The sequence below is a fragment of the Podarcis raffonei genome, chromosome 3 (assembly GCF_027172205.1).
Source record: "Podarcis raffonei isolate rPodRaf1 chromosome 3, rPodRaf1.pri, whole genome shotgun sequence".
Lineage (NCBI taxonomy): Eukaryota > Metazoa > Chordata > Lepidosauria > Squamata > Lacertidae > Podarcis > Podarcis raffonei.
In genome coordinates this window covers 114,524,034-114,543,726 of record NC_070604.1, presented here as the reverse complement: position 1 = coordinate 114,543,726, position 19,693 = coordinate 114,524,034, and the positions used below count along the sequence as shown (strand labels likewise).

Here is a 19,693-nt window from a genome sequence, read left to right as displayed (position 1 = left end):
AGGGTTTTGTGCGTCATGACAAGCCTAGTAGCCAGTGCAGGTGTCTCACAGCATGATCAGTAGCAGCCAGTGTATTCTGGCTCAGAGGAGACATTTTAGAATAGTCAGAAATCAGCACCAAGGGCAAGGCGGCTGCCATTGTTTCATGTGCCAGATAAACCAAGAGCTTCCCAATGACAAGTGCGAGTACATCTACTTACTTCAGATACATACTTTATTTTTTTTCCTAATTAGCCTGATAAATTTGCTCTCTACTCAGTTTTTGCCAAAATATGCAGTTAAATGCATATATTATTCAAGGGACCTTATATTAAAGCCCTCCCTTTTCCTCTGAATTTTTAGTTAAAGTACATATCCAGTAAAATATGCGATGTAGGATCTTCAAAATAAGCCTGGTGTATTTCTAGCTTCTATTGCTAAGCCTGCAATGGAATTGTGGAATATTGAATCAATAAAACACACAAAGGCTTGGATGGTTGACAAGGGGAGTTTTTTAAAGATTTCAGATCTGATGCTTTTTTTTTTCCTTTCACTGGTGGATATATCGGAAGAATCGGGAGGGGTACTGAAGAGGGGGTTCAGCTTGAGTAAATGACAAATGGAAACCATTTTCCAGGCAAATCTGAAAGAATCATAAATTACTAGGAGAAGAGACCTAGCGGGTCATCCAATCCATACCCCTGCTGTGTCAGAACCTGTTCACTGCAGTGCATTTTTCTCATGTTTTTGTCTTAATCCTCCAATCAATGTAGTGGATATTGCCTAGCCTAGCAAGTCTTTCCCTCCATTATTTAGTTGAAAGGAATTTAAATTTCTTCTTAAGTTTTAATCATGAACACTTTCTCTTAAGTTCTGTAATTGGGAATCCAGAAGACGTATTGCAAATCACTGAAGCATCTAAAATCTGTGTATTTATGTTGCAAGATGCAGTTTAAAACTTGCAGATGAATGTTGCCAGGATGAACAACTGCATCCCTTAAGCCATAACAGTGTTTTTTTTTGGGGGGGGGGGACCTTGAGAAAGCAAGAGGGAGAGAGCAAAAACTTTAGACACTCTGCTACATCATTTCCTCTAAATAGTGAATTCAATTATTAGTCAAGTAACTGATCAGTTTGGAAGCAAACTTTGTGCTTCGGGTACTTGCTATGAATGCAGAAGTAAATAAGTTTGTAAATGAAAAGAAAATGAATTTTTAAAAGACCCCAAAAGCTACCTGACAAAAAGAGGCGTGGGAGACGCTCTAAAGATACCAGGTCAGAGGGAGACTTGAGTCGATTGATTGTCTGTAGTTGAAGTAAGGAATGTGAGAAAGTCTATTGAAAAACACCTCTCCCTGCCCCTCAAAAGTAGGACAGTATCCTGAAGGGGGTTAAGGGTTGGGGAGGATGCATGCCATGAGATTTAAAAACAAAATAAATGCCCCCTTTCACTGTCCTGCAATGTTTTCTTTTTCTCTTTCTCCATCTTTTTCTACTCACACTTCCAGTGGTGTGGGGCTGGCAATCTTCTAGCGCTATATAGCACAGCAGGAGTACAAGAAAAGTGTGAGGAGGTGGTCACACATTTGAACTTCTCTGCAGACAACTGCACAGAACATCTAGTTGCTTCAGGTAGAAAACCTGGGGTTGGAACAGGGCTAAAAATGCTTTACATGTGAGTAACATGTGGATAGCGCTAATTTCTAAATATGGGTATTTGTTGAATCTCTCTCTGTGTGTGTAGAAAGAGCCAGATATTAAGTATCTTTCCAGAGTTTTATTTTACCACCATGATCTGAGCCCAGTATTGGCCATCTGCCTATCACTTAGCCTTCCTCCACCTTGTAAGACAGCAGCACTCTTCTCTAACTGTTAGTTGTCTTGGGACAGAAGAGATTAAGGTATGAATATACTCTGGCTTCTAGCGCCAGTGAGGTCACCAGGGGCCAGTGGGAGATTGCTCTTCCTGGCCCCATCAACTGTGTAGTGAAGGAGCAGCCGCTCCAGTGCTTGCTTATAAAATATTAGGTGCCTTATAATTGTAATCATTATTACTAATGTCATTTCTATACTGCTTTATACTTTTAAGGAAAAAAAATTCAAACCTGTTTACAACACATTAAAACATCGAATAAAACAATCCCAAATCACTGAAAAAAGCCAAACATAAAGTACACATTCAAAGCAACATAATTAACAGGAAACTAATTGTTTTAAAGATTTCAAATAAGTGTTAAATAAGGAAAAATTGAAAGTGAAATGGTGCAGTTCGCTTTTTTTGCTCAGTTCCTCTTTGCATTGGCTCAGCCACTCCTAAACCGAACATGATCCTTAAGCATGCCAATATTTCAATAGATGCCAGGATTGGAGATCCAAATCCAACACCCAACACCCCACCCCTCTGTTCTGAACAGAGCAGAGGTGCAAAGAGTTTTTGTCTTTGAGTGATGGTGACTGATACAGATGCCCTTTCCCCAGGCACCAATGACACACCCTCAAATTTCCAAATTTGCCTTCTGGTTCCTAAAAGGCTCCATCTTACAGTACCCCGGAGATGGTGATGAAGGACAGGCAGATGTATCTTTCGAAGTTAAAATGCTTGCTTCCCTGTGCTAATAGAGGGCTGGGGGAAAATAAAAATGGGATGTGCTTTTCTTTCAAACTCTCCAGGAATGTCTGTAAGTCCCAAACAGCGCTACAGTCTGGAGTCCTCGAAAGAGCACTCTTGTTGGGGGGCTGGAGATAATTAACAACGTTTTGTTGTGGGTCCTTGCTTGTTCATATTCTTTTTTAGAAAATGCAACTAAATTTCCCCTGGTTTATTTTGTATAAGTCAGCTTTATTTGCAGGTATAATAATAAATCAGTTGGTGGAATCCAAAGATGACATTCTGTATGCAGAATACATCCTCGGCTCCTGGAAAGGCTTTTAAGTTGCACTAGCTCATTTTGTGAGAAAAGAGAAACTAAATTCTGCTGGATGTTTGGGAATTGGTAGCATTATTTTCCTTTGGCTTGTACTATTGGGACTTACTCTGTGCTGCTTGTCATTTTTAATACTGTATTTGGTGATTGGTCATTAGCATCACATTCGAAAGGGTCTGGGAGAATGTGATGGTAACAACCAATACCAAGATGAAGGTCTACCAGGCTTGCGTGTTGAGCTTTATGGAAGTGAGAGATGTTGAGCATCACATTGCAGGACAGAGTCTCAAACAAAGATGAGCTCTCCCAAGCCCACATCCCCAGCATATTCACACTTCTTTCTCAGCGACGTTTACACAGGCTGGATCAGGTGCACAGAAAGGAAGATGGCAGGATCCCCAATGACATGATTTCCGCAGAGCTGGCTTCAGGCACCAGGCCTGTTGTCTGACCAACTCTTCATTACAAAGATGTCTACAAACGGGACATGAAGGCTGGCAACATTAACCCCCCCCCTTTGTGGGAATCCCTTGCAGATGACCACAGCACCTGGAGACAATCAGTCAGGTCATGCATCCACAATAGTGACCAGATGAGGAATGACCACTGACTTGTGCATCTACCCCAGCTGCAACAAAACATCTCTCTCCCCTATTGGTCTCTACAGCCACAGCAGGAGCTGTAACTCTCCAACAGTTTGACTTAACCCTCGAAGACACACACTTCCATTGTCTCTCGAGACAAATCGATGCTATCCGGTGGCTCATACCAGAGTTTCACTGTAACTTGTCCATCTAAAATCACGAAGCGGCAGAGTCACTCTTTATTCCTTTACCAAGTATCTTGTCACAGATAAAAATGGAATCCATGCAAATTGCTTAAAGGGGAAATGTTCAGAAATAAACTGGTTGAAGTGTAAAATGGATGATAAATTTCTCCATGATTTGCATGACAAAGTAATGCAGCTGATTTTCAGATAGAGATTTAGATATGCATATGGAAAGTCAGTTGGCAACATCAATGAAGCATGCAAATAAGATCAGATGAGCAGATCACTTTAAGAAAAGATTTGGCCACCTTTTAAGGAACATCATCGAAAAATTGCAATTAGTATTAAAATTAATTGGATTTCAAAATGTATCTGTGGATTCTAATCCCTTGATGTTTCTTTATTTCTACTGGAAACCCTTTGAATTCCCTAAAGATAAAGATAAAAATGATTATTAGAGGATTTATCTGTATGTGATGTAGGGAAATGTGAAAAATCAAAATGGAAAGCATCTGTTGCAAGTACCAGAAAATTATGCTATTAATTTAAGTGTCATCAGAGCACAAAAGATCACATTCCAAGACAGTGTGAAAATTATTAAAATACTGGAAATAATAGTACTTAAGATGAAGATATTATGCTCTAAGATCTGGTTAAGTGACTGACACTATTATATCACTTCAGGTATTATAAAAGTAACAAAATGCTTTTAAAGATAATAAGCGTTACATTTTGAGATTGGCAGTATTCACACTTTTCTGCTTAAGTGCTTTCTCACTTTAATATAATTTAATAACAGTAGGGGGGAAATCCAACATTTTCTTTCTCAAGCTCTGCCCTTCCTTTTTTCAATATTTTTCATATAACAACAAAAAACGGCATCTAAGCAATTTTTTGAAACACCCAAAACTTCATTTTTGCCTTTTGACACTATGGTTAAAAGACCCACATTTGTTCTTTACTCTTAGAAGATTTAATTTCAGTTCATGGTGCTTTAGAATTGAATACTACATAACTCTGTTAAAAATAATAATACCACACACCTAAAATACCTTGCTGTTGTACTATAATGAAATTTATATATACATGTATAAACTCTGACATTATACAATTTGGTGATATACGGGCCCTACCAGATGTCCCTGCTAATTCTGCCAAAGGACCCTGGGGTCTCCCAGAGTCTAATTTAAAAGTGTGTTAAATGTAACAAGAGAGCAACCACACAAGTTTCTCTCTCTCTCTCTTCCTGCTGAAATGTGAGTCAGCAGTTGGTTCTTAGCACACATTTTAGTTAGGTCCCCCCCCCCAAACCCCACATTATTGGCAGAAGATTATACCGGATACAGTTGTAACGGGATTCCTTTAATTGCAGCATATTTCTAGGCTTCCTGGTATTCTAAATCACTTGATGTTAATTGTGTTGTGCTGTATGTGTTAGAGGCCTTGCAATGCAAACCTGATGTTCTCAGAGGTAAATATCAGATATTCTTGGTGGTTGTTTTTTTATTGACCACTGAATCCATTTGTTATGAGTTAAAAATGAATTTTAAAAATAGCTTTGAGAAATAAGCCATGTTTCCCCTGCTTTCAGCATGGAATACTTTGTATTGGATCCCCCCCTTTTTTTTAATAGTTTGAAAGGTGACTCATAGCTTAGCTCAAAAATGCAGCATTTGTGTGGCCTGTTCAAAACTCTAAAGTGTTTTGGGGGGAAATTCCAGTCTTTTCTCCCCCCTTCCACATATTTTACTGTTGGATGTATGCTAGACTTTAAAATGTTGGAACAGGCTGTTATTAAAAAGCTATTCTGTATTGCTGTTGGTAAAGTGCCATCTATAAAATTTGTTACAATTTCCTTCTCTCTCAGAGCTCCTTATTAAGCATTCACAGTCAGTTCTTGGCAGCATTAGAATCATTGAAGGAGTTTTGGAATGCTCTAGATGAAATTGATGAGAAGACCTGGGTACTTGAGCCAGAAAAACCCACACGGAGTGCCACAATGCGAAGGATTGCCGTTGGTAAGAATAAAAAGGACAACTTCATGTTGACTTCAGGTTAATGGAGATCACAGAAACGGAAATGCAAGACGTTTAAAATTATTAGTTTTCATGCGAAAATGTGGCTTTAAAACAGAACACATTGATTAATATCAGCTATTAAATCTGACATCGTTTCACGAACAGTGCAGTATCAAATCACAATGTGTCAGAATTTAGATTGCAAGTTCCTCGGCTAACTTTCAAGTCCCATAGAATTCAGTAGCATAACCATCCCTTGGTGTTTAGATGGTGCATGCAAATGTCACAGCAAGTGCTGTCACAGGAGACTCGTTGCATGCCTCTTTCAAGATTCTACCTGCCTTCCATAGCTTTTTTTGAACACGTGAATTAAAAAGTATTTAACTTTTTTAAAAAATACACCTGCTATTTGAATAATTTGGTGGCATTTTTTAAAATTGATTAAAAGTAGTTTTAATCGATACCTCTGACCAATGAAGCAACTAGCTAATGTAAGCCTAATGAATAAAAAAACATGTTCTAAATAAGAAGTGGGAAAGCAAAGCATGTGAAATGGGTAAAACAATTTGAAGCTAGTAACTTTCACAGTAGCAAATGTTAAAACTGAAGAAAAGGTCTGATGCATTGTTTTTAGAAATGACCGGCACAATGTCTTGGGTTCAAAGCTTAAACTAAGATTGCTCTTGCAGATTCCTTTTGTGTGTGTGAAGTATAGTTGAGTAAGGATGAAACTATATGTAGTTATAGCTCTGTTCATCTACATGTCTGTTCCAGGAAACAACATTTCAATTAATATAGAGGTAGATCCCAGACACCCCACCATGCTTCCAGAGTGTTACTTTCTTGGAGCAGACCACGGTAGGATGAGTCCTATTTAAAAATCCATTTTGTCAATCATAATAGCTTTTCTGTCGCAGTGTATATCACTTTATGCTTACCGCAGGTTAACTTTTATACTAAATTGAGTCTACTTGTTTCAGGCAGACCAAGCTAGACTCACACCATTGACCTTAATTTTTTGAAAATTGTGTGTGCATGCGTTGCTCAGAAAAACGTTGAAGATTCAATACATTACAAAACAATTTTGCACTGTTTAATATATTGCCAGTCTGTTCTATAAGATGAATTTAGCTGCAGTGCTACAGAAAGCTATACTGTGCCCCATGTCTTCTCGGTGGGCTGCATGTCAGTTCTCAATCCATTGAAAAAAGCTGCAGTAAAAGCCTGGGAACTAAGGTTTGGCCAAAGGCAGATGGGTTTCTGGTGACTAATATGCCCTGAGATTTATTCAAAGCTGAGTTGTTTCCAGTTCTGTCAATATATTTGTATAATGTCATTATGGAATTGGCAGTTTCATTTTCAGGCCCTTTCCTATCATCCACCAAATGCAATTTGCCTTTTCACAGCAGTTGCATACCTTGAGCTGATTTTTTTCGTTGAGGCTGCAGTCATTGCCTATTAAGCCCCTATCAGCATATCTGTGAAATTAGGAGTTTTTACCTCAGCGTGCATCGACTTGCACTTACTTAGTTTGAACTGCCCTTGCCATTTTACTAGCCTGTTCAGCCAAATTGGAGAGCTACTTAAAAAGTGAATAATATAATATCATCCACAAACTTTGCCATCTCGTGACTCTTTCTCTCAAACTCTGCATCACTGTAAATTAAAAAAGCAGAGCACCCTTTATAGATCCATGGGCAATATCTGTTTAAAATAATTTATATCCAGATCTTAATCCCCAAGATCAGAGTAGTATACAGTGAATACTAGTAATGTGCTGGAAATATTTGATTTTAGGGCGGGACAGGGATTTGTTTTTGTTCTTTTACCATTCTCTATTAAGTAATAAAAAAAGGTATTCAAAGGGGAGGACAAATTTCAGTGAAATTTTCATGGGTTTCCGTGAGTGTTCTTTCATTCTGCAAATAATATCTCCTGTGGTCTGCACTCTGCAGGCTTCCTGAAAATCCCATGGCATCTATGATTGGGCTTTCTTGTAAGTGCCGTTCAGAGATGTAATAACTAAACATTTAATGTCTGTACACATTGTGCCTTGCATTGCAAGTTTACTTAAAATCAACAATGCAGAATACAGGGTACCCAGTTACATGATGTGTTATATGCAGCATGCCTAACCTTGCAGTGCATGGACTTGCATATCCAGCTGCCTTGTGAGCCAATATGCAGAAAAGTAGGGTATGCACAGAAAAATAAAAACATGCCTGATAATTGAGAATTCATTCTCTGCTGAATCAGGCAGCCCGGGGGTGTCACTGTTTTTATTATGACTGTGTTGTGCATTTTGCATATTTATGAAGTAAAACTGTGATAAATAAATTTAATAAATAATAAAAAACAGCACAAAATGTAGCTGCCCTCCTTCTCCTCTAGTCCCCTTTGAAGGAAGTCTGTTCGTAGAATGCTCTTGGGAGTAGTGACAACACATATAATTTTTATTTTCAGTGGTAAATCCCTTGAAAGTCAAGCTGAACAGCAACATACACCTGTGGTAAGTGTGTTTGGTTGTAGACATTTAGTTCATAGCTTTTTTGGGAGTGTTGATACTTTATTTTCCTCCTTCTTTTCAGGGATCCAGAACTCAGTTTACTACAAAATTTGAAAGAGGTTTTAGAGATTGATTTTCCATCTCGAGAAGCTCTAGAAAAATCTGTAAGTGGCTCTGTGGTTATTATGTTCATATTTTGAATACCATGACAAAAGGGAATTCTGTAGCATAACAAAATAATAGGAGCATTAATACATGTGATTAAGACATCCAAAATAAGCTTCACTTTATAAGTTTTAAAGATTTGTTAAAATGTTTACCTTGTCTCAGTAAGAAAAAATTGAAATATGAAAGAGTACAAAAGAAGATAATAAATTATTATTTATTTATTATGTTTAAAATTTGTATACTGCCCTATACCTGTAGATCTCAGTGCAGTTCACAATAAAAAGAAACCAAATACAATTTACAATAAAGGGTTGTTGCATGATCGTCGAAAATTCGAGTTTTATTCTTAATAAGGACATGATTAAAGCTCAAAACACATTGCACACCTAGTGATAATGTAATGATACTTCACTCTTAATTGGAAAATTTCCACACCAACGATTTTCCGCAAGATGGTCACTAGTTCAAAGCCAATTGAAACCGAATACCTGGGGTAAACCAAGGACCAAGCTCTTCAATCTGTTGGTATCTCATAATATGCATTCTGGAGAAATATTCTTAATATTTGTGGGTTGGCACCATTAAGGCAACACTTTAATCTCAGTGTCTTGTCAGGGTAATCATTGCTTCGGTCATTCTTTGAGTGATTGTCATCTGATTAACGAAGCATGAGTAAAAGGGAAGAGGGAAGCACACTTCCCTTGTATCCTGATGTCTTAAAATAGGCAGACTACAGCTTCTATCATGCCTGACCACAGGCCATGCCGGCTCATAGTTGGAGGGTGCAACACACTGGCCACCTCTGTTCTAACAAATGACCATTTCACATTTCCCTCTGTGCTCAAGTAAAGGGATAATACCTGCCACCTACGGATAAATGTATTAAAAATAAAGGGTAAAAAAGCATTTTCTAATCAGTTGGGGGATGCCTTCAGTTGATAACAATTTTAAAGTTTAGTCCTTAATAAATTATCATAAATGGACTCTTGTAAACAATAAGCCAACCACAAATGTAATTGTTTAAAATGGGTGAAACAAGTTGACATGCTTTATTCTATGTGCTCAAGCTGCGTTCCATGTTTTTTTAGGACTTCTCTATGGATTGCGGGATCTGCTACGCTTACCGTCTTGATGGGACTATTCCAGACCAAGTCTGTGACGACCCCCGCTGTGGCCAGCCTTTCCATCAAGCTTGCTTATATGAGGTAGAGCAATTTACGGTAGCATTCTAGGATTATGGAACGGAAAATTGGTGGGTGGGTGCAATCATACGGGTGCACTTTTGTACTTTTATTGGACAGGAGGCATTTTTTCCTGCAGCCTCCAGTGCCCACATCCGGAAAAAAAAAAATGTTCTGAAGAATGCCTGTAGATAGCACATTGAAGCTGTTTATACTCCTGATACAAACCAATCTTACATGTTGTGTTTGATCACACATTATATGCCAGTCAGCATATAAGCATGTTTCACCACAGATGTGTGAAATTTCAAAATTTTGGGTTAAGACTCACAGCACAGGAATGTTGTGCTGCAAAGGAAAATGCAAACGATCACACAGTTCCAGTTAGGGTTAAATTGAAATTGTAAAGTTTTGTGCCAAAACTGAATAGCCTGGACCATATACTTGGTCTTTTGTAGTGTGTGCCAAAATGGAGGTTGAGGATCCTTAAAAGATCCCTGTTGATTAATTTACTGGTAGGGTGGTGCTGTGGGTTAAACCACAGAGCCTAGGACTTGCCGACCAGAAGGTCGGCGGTTCGAATCCCTGCGACAGGGTGAGCTCCCGTTGCTCAGTCCCTGCTCCTGCCAACCTAGCAGTTCGAAAACACGTCAAAGTGCAAGTAGATAAATAGGTACCGCTCCGGCGGGAAGGTAAACGGCGTTTCCGTGCGCTGCTCTGGTTTGCCAGAAGCGGCCACATGACCCGGAAGCTGTACGCCGGCTCCCTCGGCCAAAAAAGCGAGATGAGCGCCGCAACCCCAGAGTCGGCCACAACTGGATGTAATGGTCAGGGGTCCCTTTACCCTTTACCTTTAGGGACAATAATTAGTGGAGAAGCAGCCGCTTTTGTTCTCACCAGGACCAAGTGTGGCCAAATATGCTCAGCTTGGCAGTTGGCAAATAGATTGGGGGCAGAATTAGATATTTCTGGAGATCTTCTAGTCAGACAATGGGGGCAGGTTTGTTTCCTAAAAATGAGGACAAATAGTTACACCAAGCTTTGCTTTCTCTGTCTTGCTCCTTCCTCCTGGGCCGTGTTCAGAAAGTGGTGGGGGGGATGAGTGTTCAGACCCCTGGGCTCTCACTTGTGGGGTGCCTCAGGGTTCTGTCCTCTCCCCCTTGCTTTTCAACATTTACATGCAGCCACTGGGAGAGATCATCAGGAGGTTTGGGCTGGGTGTTCATCAGTATGCGGATGATACCCAGCTCTACCTCTCTTTTAAATCAGAACCAGTGAAGGCGGTGAAGGTCCTGTGTGAGTGTCTGGAAGCGGTTGGAGGATGGATGGCGGCTAACAGATTGAGGTTGAATCCTGACAAGACAGAAGTACTGTTTTTGGGAGACAGGAGGCGGGCAGGTGTGGAGGATTCCCTGGTCCTGAATGGGGTAACTGTGCCCCTGAAGGACCAGGTGCGCAGCCTGGGAGTCATTTTGGACTCATAGCTGTCCATGGAGGCACAGGTCAAATCTGTATCCAGGGCAGCTGTTTACCAGCTCCATCTGGTACGTAGGCTGTGACCCTATCTGCCTGCAGACTGTCTCGCCAGAGTGGTACATGCTCTGGTTATCTCCCGCTTGGACTACTGCAATGCGCTCTACGTGGGGCTACCTTTGAAGGTGACCCGGAAACTACAACTAATCCAGAATGCGGCAGCTAGACTGGTGACTGGGAGCAGCCGCCGAGACCATATAACACCGGTCTTGAAAGACCTACATTGGCTCCCAGTACGTTTCCGAGCACAATGCAAAGTGTTGGTGCTGACCTTTAAAGCCCTAAACGGCCTCGGTCCAGTATATCTGAAGGAGCGTCTCCTCCCCCATCGTTCTGCCCGGACACTGAGGTCCAGCTCCGAGGGCCTTCTGGCGGTTCCCTCACTGCGAGAGGCCAAGTTACAGGGAACCAGGCAGAGGGCCTTCTCGGTAGTGGCGCCCGCCCTGTGGAACGCCCTCCCATCAGATGTCAAAGCGATAAACGTCTACCTGACATTCAGAAGACATCTGAAGGCAGCCCTGTTCAGGGAAGTTTTTAATATGTGACATTTTAGTGTATCTTTCATCTTTGTTGGAAGCCGCTCAGAGTGGCTGGGGAAACCCAGCCAGATGGGCGGGGTACAAATAATAAATTATTATTATTATTATTATTATTATTATTATTATTATTATTGATATTCAAAAACTCATGCTGTGAGCAGCCACCTGGAGAGTGAGACTGGGCAACATGATTTAAGGCCTTGAATAGTAAGGGAGCTTGCTGTATTTGAGGCCTATTCTTTTGAGTCTTCCTGGGACTTACCTAATAACATGCATTTCTCTGTAGTGGCTGCGTGGACTTCCTTCCAGTCGGCAGAGTTTTAATGTCATATTTGGTGAATGTCCCTATTGTAACAAGGTAAGGAAAGCAACGTAGTTGCTGGATAATTGTAACTGTTTCTGTATGAGATTAAGTTAGGGTTTCAAAATACAACTGAAATCAGCTTGTCTTCTTTTAGGAGACTTTGCTGCAAAGTTACTGTCATGCGCATACTTAAATCTTTCAGATATCGGTGTCTCTTGATACTTAGCGGGGGGAAACAATTCCACTGTTTGAGTTAAAAATTAGGGGAGGGGGAATTATTCTTTGTAATAAATACCTTGGAAAATACTGTAAGCAAAATTCAAGTACTTTATTGATTTTTAATTTTGTAACAACTCACCTTGCTTTGAAAAACCATTCCAGCCAATAACACTGAAAATGTCTATGAAGAAAGTCTGAAGTGGAATTTCAGAAGCCTGTAACTATGTGAATGTACAGTCTTAAGAATGCCAACACATTAGACATGATATCAAAGAAAATACACAGAAAGCAGTATTAAGAAGAAGAGGACAATGATGGTCATCGTGTATTGGTACAATTCTTTACGAAGTCCAGATGCTTCGTGAAGTCCAGACTCCAAAGTGCTGCACATAGAAGAGCTAGTCGAAGTCTGAAAGCATTCTGGTTGAAAGGCTTCAGTATATGTAACTCCATTTCCTATGGATTTTTCCTCAATTTCCCAGAAGGTATTGCAGATAGGTTGTGGTTTCTGAGAAGGAAGCAAAAAACAAATCTATCCATATCTTCAACAGATCTGCATAAGAACAAATATTTAAATGACTTTTTTGTACAATAATAATAATAAACTCATGGTACAAAGATAATTGACTAAGTGTAATAATTCACCAGATAAATTTATAATCTATAACAGCTTTTCTATGTCCATTATCTCAGTTATTCTTTTCACAGAAAGCCCATTGCAAAAAGCCATACCATTGTCCTACAAAGTAATCCTCCTTGTTTGGATCTCTTGAAGACTGAATTTGTTTAGCCAGCTTCTGAAATAAAGCTGTATGCTGAGCATCGAGACACCTTACAGGAATGGATTGACAGTTTTGGGCTATGACTTCTTTCAGCCCAACAACAGAAATGATAGCCAAAATACAGAACTTCCATATAAGGGAATGTCATCATAATTTTTTACAAGGCAAGTGTGGGGTGTTACACCTATTCAGTCAATCTTGCTACATTCAGCACTCCCACTATATCAGCATATAAGTCATAGAATCATAGAGTTGGAAGAGACCACAAGGGCCATCGAGTCCAACCCCCTGCCAAGCTGGAAACACCATCAGAGCACTCCTGACATATGCTTGTCAAGCCTCTGCTTAAAGACCTCCAAAGAAGGAGACTCCACCACACTCCTTGGCAGCAAATTCCACTGTCGAACAGCTCTTACTGTCAGGAAGTTCTTCCTAATGTTTAGGTGGAATCTTCTTTCTTGTAGTTTGGATCCATTGCTCCGTGTCCGCTTCTCTGGAGCAGCAGAAAACAACCTTTCTCCCTCCTCTATGTGACATCCTTTTATATATTTGAACATGGCTATCATATCACCCCTTAGCCTCCTCTTCTCCAGGCTAAACATGCCCAGCTCCCTTAGCCGTTCCTCATAAGGCATCGTTTCCAGGCCTTTGACCATTTTGGTTGCCCTCCTCTGGACACGTTCCAGTTTGTCAGTGTCCTTCTTGAACTGTGGTGCCCAGAACTGGACACAGTACTCCAGGTGAGGTCTGAGTCCCTATGGTTTTACATTTCCTCCAGCTTTCTCAGTGTTACATGCCAACTTCTAGTTGAAACGAGTCAGGGTTATGAAACTTGCAGGACAATTAACAGCACTCCTGGATAATTCAGTGATTGAGCTGGGAAAGAAGGGCTCTGGTGGTCCTTGAGGTATCTTGGGCCCAAGTTGCTCAGGGCTTCACATATTAATAGAACTGTGAACCTGGCTTAGTAGCCTATGAGCATCACAGATGTTTCAAGCTTCCTGCTAAACTGAGCACTCACCTTGACTAACTTCCTCCTGTAAACATCGGTTGTGGCTCCAGCTGGCTTTCCTCCAGTCTCAGCGGGCTAGGAAGAACAAACAGAACTAGCCAGTAGTAAAAGCCTTTAGAGTAAGGGTGAAGTTTGGGGGTGGGAGGAATGCAACCAGCAGCTGGCTTTAAAGTAACACATTTCTTGCCTCAGGGAGAACATAGTTCATAGGAAGATCTATTAAGGTGACACAGGTGTATATGCAAGTTTGGGGCGACGCCTTTGAAGTAACAGAATTGTCGAGTTGCTAGGGTCCCTGAGGGTCATCTTAATTCTGCTCCGCTTTTAGTGGAGAGCAAAAGGGCTCAGGGGCGGGGGCTGCCCGCAGAAGCAGTGCCGCCACCCCTGGGCTTACAAAGCCTTCATGTGTGGTAGCTGCTTTTCAGCCTTCCTCTCTCTCCCCTGTGCATAGCAGTGTATGCGTGGGCCAGGGCACATAGTAAATGCTTTTAGAGTTTACCCAGGTATGTATAGAATACTTGCATTGGTATGGGTTTTAATGGGCAACAGCAAGTCAGCCCCAGTTAGCAGGGGAGAAAACAATCATTAATCTTTCTAAATTTCAGAAGACCTAGCATTTAGAACATGAGAAGCTATACTATACTAACTGGTCATATTGGTTTAAATGATTGTGAAAAGGGGAATGTGTTAAGTTCTCAAGGGCCTGTACCATTTCAAAGTGGTGGAGCATCACAGCATCCAACAAAATCCTGCCCCCCACCCATCCATGCCGAGACCATATAACACTGGTCTTGAAAGACCTACACTGGCTCCCAGTACGTTTCCGAGCACAATTCAAAGTGTTGGTGCTGACATTTAAAGCCCTAAACAGCCTCGGTCCAGTATACCTGAAGGAGCATCTCCACCCCCATCGTTTTGCCCGGACCCTGAGGTCCAGCACTGAGGGCCTTCTGACAGTTCCCTTGCTGCGAGAAGCCAAATTGCAGGGAACCAGGCAGAGGGCCTTCTCGGTAGTGGCACCCGCCCTGTGGAACACCTTCTCACCAGATATCAAAGAGAAAAATAACTACCAAACTTTTAGAAGACATCTGAAGGCAGCCCTGTTTAGGGAAGCTTTTAATGTTTAATAGGTTATTGTATTTTAGTGTTTTGTTGGAAGCCGCCCAGAGTGGCTGGGGAATCCCAGCCAGATGGGCGGGGTATGAATGAATGAATGAATAAATAAATAAATTATTATTAGCAACGTACATTGCAGGAAAAGTAACCTTTGTTTGGCCATTTCTCACCTGCGCTTGATATTTTCCAAGGTGTGCAGGGAGTGGGGGAATGTACAGCTAGAAAAGCAGGAGTTTTCCACAAGCCAGGTACAATTTAATGCAGCAATTTTATTTATTTTAAGAACTCACCGCTTCATTCTGAAGCTGCTTGCTCAGCCCAGCCAGCATCTGCTCGTCTTGTCCTTGGCTGCTTTTCATTCCCACAGCGGCTCTTCTACGGTAGGAGAGGTCCTTGCTTTCGAACTCCTTTCCCTTCTCGTCTTTAACTTGCCTTGGCACTGGCTTTGGCAAATCAACCTGTTAAATGTACAAGTTGAGTGACTCGTGCAGCTGCTACTCCTGCTTTACAGAATCTGTTCCATTGACTGCGGCTTGTGTGTGAAATGAATGGCTTCTGCGCAACTTCTAGCAAAAGCATCACTAATCCGCCAACACAAGCAACGGCCAACATTTACCGCGAGTTGGGCAGTCATTTCGTTGAGCTCTTGAGCAGAGTGCTTGCACTTGTGCTATCCTAAGGGGCAACGTTATTTATTGCGAAAATTTGTTCCAAGGATTCTTAAAGAACTCTTAGATGAATGTTATTAACCTTTACTGGATGCAAAACCAATAAGTCTCTGTCAATTAAGCTTGCATTAACTATATCTAAGTAAGTTGTTTTTATTGTGGTGATTCTAATTAATGTCAGTGCCTGGAATGAGAAAATAATCACTACTTATTCCATTAGTGAGGTGATCTGACCTGCCCTAAATGGGGCGACAAATTTCTCATCTTCCCCATAATACTGATATACTTGCTCTCGGGGCACCCTGAAAGGTCATGCAGCCCCCCTGCCCACCCGAGAAGCTGCATTTACATTAAAAATGTTGTTTCACTGATAAGAATATCGTTTGTCAAATTTCTAGGTTGCCCTCCCTGGGATTATTTTCTTTTTAACTTGCAGCAACGACATGTAATAGGGTGAACTGAGCAATACGTTGAGTGAGCTGCACTCTTCAAGCAACTATTGAAGTGTGGATTCCCCATGTCCATTCCCTTACACAGGAGGAGAGGGCAAAAGGCAGACTGGGATCTACTGGTCGATGGCTGGGTGATCTGTAATAAAATAGGCAAAGGCTTCCAAATCTCAATAGCAACGAAAAGGCTTACCTCCCCCCCCCCCAAATAAATTAGGATATATTCAGGTTAAGGCAACATACATCTTACTGCAAAGCTAGGGAATCTGTGGCCCTGCATATGATATTGAACTCCTAACTGCCATCAACCTCACCAACCACGGTCAATAATCTAGGCTGCTGGGAGTTGTACTCCAACAACATATAGAGGGGCACAGCTTCCCTGTACCTGGCTTATAAGGTGAACTGACCCATCCTATGATGGTGACTAATTCAACAGTTCTCAACCTGTGGGTCCCCAGATGTTGGACTACAACTCCCATCATCCCTGAGCTCTGGCCTTGCTAGCTAGGGGTGATGGGAGTTGTAGTTCAACAACATCTGGGGACCCACAGGTTGAGAAAGGCTGCTGTAATTTGTTTTAAATTCTTGTGGGACGCGGGTGGCGCTGTGGGTAAAAGCCTCAGCGCCTAGGGCTTGCTGATCGAAAGGTCGGTGGTTCGAATCCCCGCGGCGGGGTGCGCTCCCGCTGCTCGGTCCCAGCGCCTGTCAACCTAGCAGTTCGAAAGCACCCCCGGGTGCAAGTAGATAAATAGGGACCGCTTACCAGTGGGAAGGTAAACGGCGTTCCGTGTGCTGCGCTGGCTTGCCAGATGCTGGCCACGTGACCCGGAAGTGTCTCTGGACAGCGCTGGCCCCCGGCCTCTTGAGTGAGATGGGCGCACAACCCTACAGCCTGTCAAGACTGGCCCGTACGGGCAGGGGTACCTTTACCTTTACCTTATTATACCCTGGAGCTTAGGGTGAAGGGTAGATAATAAAGGGGGGGGGTTGCATCTGAACCTGTAGAGTCTATAGCCACAGTGACTAATAACCATTGACAGGCCTTCCCTAAGTTAATTTGTCCAATCCCCTTTTTATGGAGTCGTAGAGTTGGAAGGGACTCTGAGGGTCATCTAGTCCAACCCCCTGCAAGGCAGGAATTTCAACTAAAGCATCCATGAAAGATGCCCATCCAGCCAAAAAACCTCCAAGGAAGGAGAGTCCCAAGGGAGTCTGTTCCACTGTCAAACAGCTCTTATTGTCAGAACATTCTTCCTGATGTTTAGTCAGAATCTCCTTTCTTGTAACTTGAAGCCATTGGTTTGAGTCCTACTCTCCAAAGCAGAAGAAAGCAAGCTTGTTCCCTCTTCCATGTGGCAGCCCTTGAGATATTTGAAGATGGCTGTCATATCTCCTCTCAGTGGGCTCTTTTCCCGGGCTAAACATGCCCAGCTCCTTAAACTGTTCCTCATAAAGCTTTGTTTCCAGACCCTTGATCATCCTGGTTGCTCTCTTCCGCATGCATTCCAGCTTTAAAAACACCTGTGCCTGCATCCATCAGTACAACTTCTGGCATCATGACGAATAGCCTGCTTCACAACAGACATTTCAATATCTAAACAGCCCAAGTGACTAGGTGCCTTTTCCCACTACAATCACATCCTTCAGTCTTTGCCTGCTCCACACTGGGAATACAGAGCAGCCCTTGCACCACTTCTTCCTAATGCACAGGCGTCAATGGCAACAAGAAGGTATTATAAAGGTAAAGACTGGATGGTTAAGTCCAGTCAAAGGCAACTATGGGGTTGCAGCACTCATCTCACTTTCAGGCCGAGGGATCCGTCGTTTGTCCATAGAGTTTTCTGGGTCATGTGGCCAGCATGACTACACTACTGGCACACGGAGGACCGTGACGAGTGCCAGAGAGCACGGAAACGCCGTTTACCTTCCCGCCACAGTGGTACCTATTTATCTACTTGCACTGGTGTGCTTTTGAATTGCTAGGGTTGGCAGGAGCTGGGACAGAGCAATAGGAGCTAACCCCATTGCACAGATTCGAACTGCCGACCTGATCGGCAAGCCCAAGAGGCTCAGTGGTTTAGACCTCAGTGCCACCCACTTCCCCATATGTATTATATCTCTACAGTGGTACCTCGGGTTACAAACACTTTCGGGTTACAGACTACGCGGAAGTAGGACCTTGGGTTAAGAACTTTGCCCCAGGATGAGAAAAAGAATTCGTGCTGCAGCAAGAGGCCCCATTAGCTAATGTGTTACCTCGGTTTAAGAACAGTTTCAGGTTAAGAACGGACCTCTGGAACGAATTAAGTACGTAACCAGAGGTACTACTGTACTTGACATCAGGTATGTGGTCTCCCATTCATCCAGAGACATGTTGGGATTTCTGGCTTTGTAGTTTGGAGTTTTGAACAATTAACGGGTAAATGCTTCCAGTACCGGCTAATTTGGAGCCATTTTTAATCTGATCATGTGGCAATATATGCAAGATTATTCACTCTCCTTCTCCCCCAGAATCCAAACTGATTATCGCCTTCACTGTATTCTGTATGGCTACTCCATTTTCACCTACACAATCGTTAACTGAATTGAGGGTGAAGTACAATGCTTTTCAAACTCAAAAGCAGTTGAAGCTTTTCACAGAAAATGGACTTTCCTGCCTTTATTCCCTATTTGCCGACGGTTCACAACACGCTATATTTTAGAATACCCTCGAGTCAGAAACAGCTCTCAAATCTGAGATGATGCAAGATATGCATTTCATGCTAATGAAAGAGGATATTTGAAATCTCCACGAAAAACTCAGAGGATGATGGGGACGAGGTTCAAGTCATCTGCAAACAGCACAGTTCTCTCCCTGACCTTGTTATTGGCCATTAAAAATACTTCTGCCTGTGTCTGAGGAACAGAAGCTGTGATAATTGACACTCGTCGCTCGTGGACTTTAAATGGGGTTATGCACTTGCAAATAGCAAATACTATTGCAGATCTCTCTTTTCTTGCAATCAAAGTTCAGCAACATCTTGTTTGACATCAATATCCAAGGTAAGTTTTAAGCTAAATACAAAACGTAATAGATTTCTGCGCTTTTGGAGGAAACGGAAGAGGGGAAAAGGGAAAAGAAACTGCTTTGTCCAGCGGCCTGGTAGAGTTTCAGGGGATACTCTCCATAACCCAGCCTGTACAAAAACTTAATCTTTCCAGAGCCCTGGAACTGGGATAATTGGGATGAATAGTCCTTTTTCCAAATATTCTTCTATGACCCCCTATTTGTTTTCCTGAGCAGAAGCTGGACACAGAGCAGGTATGAGGGGTCCTGGCCGGTTGTCACGGGATAGCTCAGTTGGTGAGAGCCTGGTGCTGATAACGTCAAGGTTGAAGGTTCGATCCCCGGATGGGATAGCTGCATATTCTTGCATTGCCAGAGACTAGATGATCCTTCAAGGTCCCTTCCAACTCTACAATTCTATGATTCACCTGATTGGGCAGAAAGCCTGTCCAGGGGAAATGAGAAACTGTTGACCTG

General features: G+C 42.1%; 2 protein-coding genes across 6 annotated transcripts in view; one reads left to right on the top strand and one right to left on the bottom strand.

Moving 5' to 3' along the window:
• FANCL (FA complementation group L) overlaps positions 1–12,409 on the top strand; it is a 51,229-nt gene extending 38,820 nt beyond the window's left edge. For 3 of the 5 annotated variants that reach the window (XM_053383691.1, XM_053383690.1, XM_053383688.1), the window contains 7 exons: positions 5,540–5,690; positions 6,465–6,548; positions 8,154–8,199; positions 8,279–8,360; positions 9,453–9,569; positions 11,904–11,975; positions 12,303–12,409. In XM_053383691.1, coding sequence (XP_053239666.1) covers positions 5,540–5,690; positions 6,465–6,548; positions 8,154–8,199; positions 8,279–8,360; positions 9,453–9,569; positions 11,904–11,975; positions 12,303–12,338 — 588 coding nt within the window. In that variant the 3' untranslated portion in view covers positions 12,339–12,409. Of the gene's footprint in view, positions 1–5,539; positions 5,691–6,464; positions 6,549–8,153; positions 8,200–8,278; positions 8,361–9,431; positions 9,570–11,903; positions 11,976–12,302 lie in introns of those variants that run through there. The other 2 variants (XM_053383689.1, XM_053383692.1) reach the window with 2 other exon arrangements.
• VRK2 (VRK serine/threonine kinase 2) overlaps positions 12,229–19,693 on the bottom strand; it is a 68,040-nt gene continuing 60,575 nt past the window's right edge. Inside the window, exons 12-14 of the mRNA XM_053383687.1 lie at positions 15,341–15,508; positions 13,944–14,009; positions 12,229–12,648 (exon numbers count right to left, since the gene is read on the bottom strand). Of these exons, the coding sequence (XP_053239662.1) occupies positions 12,409–12,648; positions 13,944–14,009; positions 15,341–15,508 (474 nt within the window). The 3' untranslated portion in view covers positions 12,229–12,408. The remainder of the gene's footprint in view (positions 12,649–13,943; positions 14,010–15,340; positions 15,509–19,693) is intronic.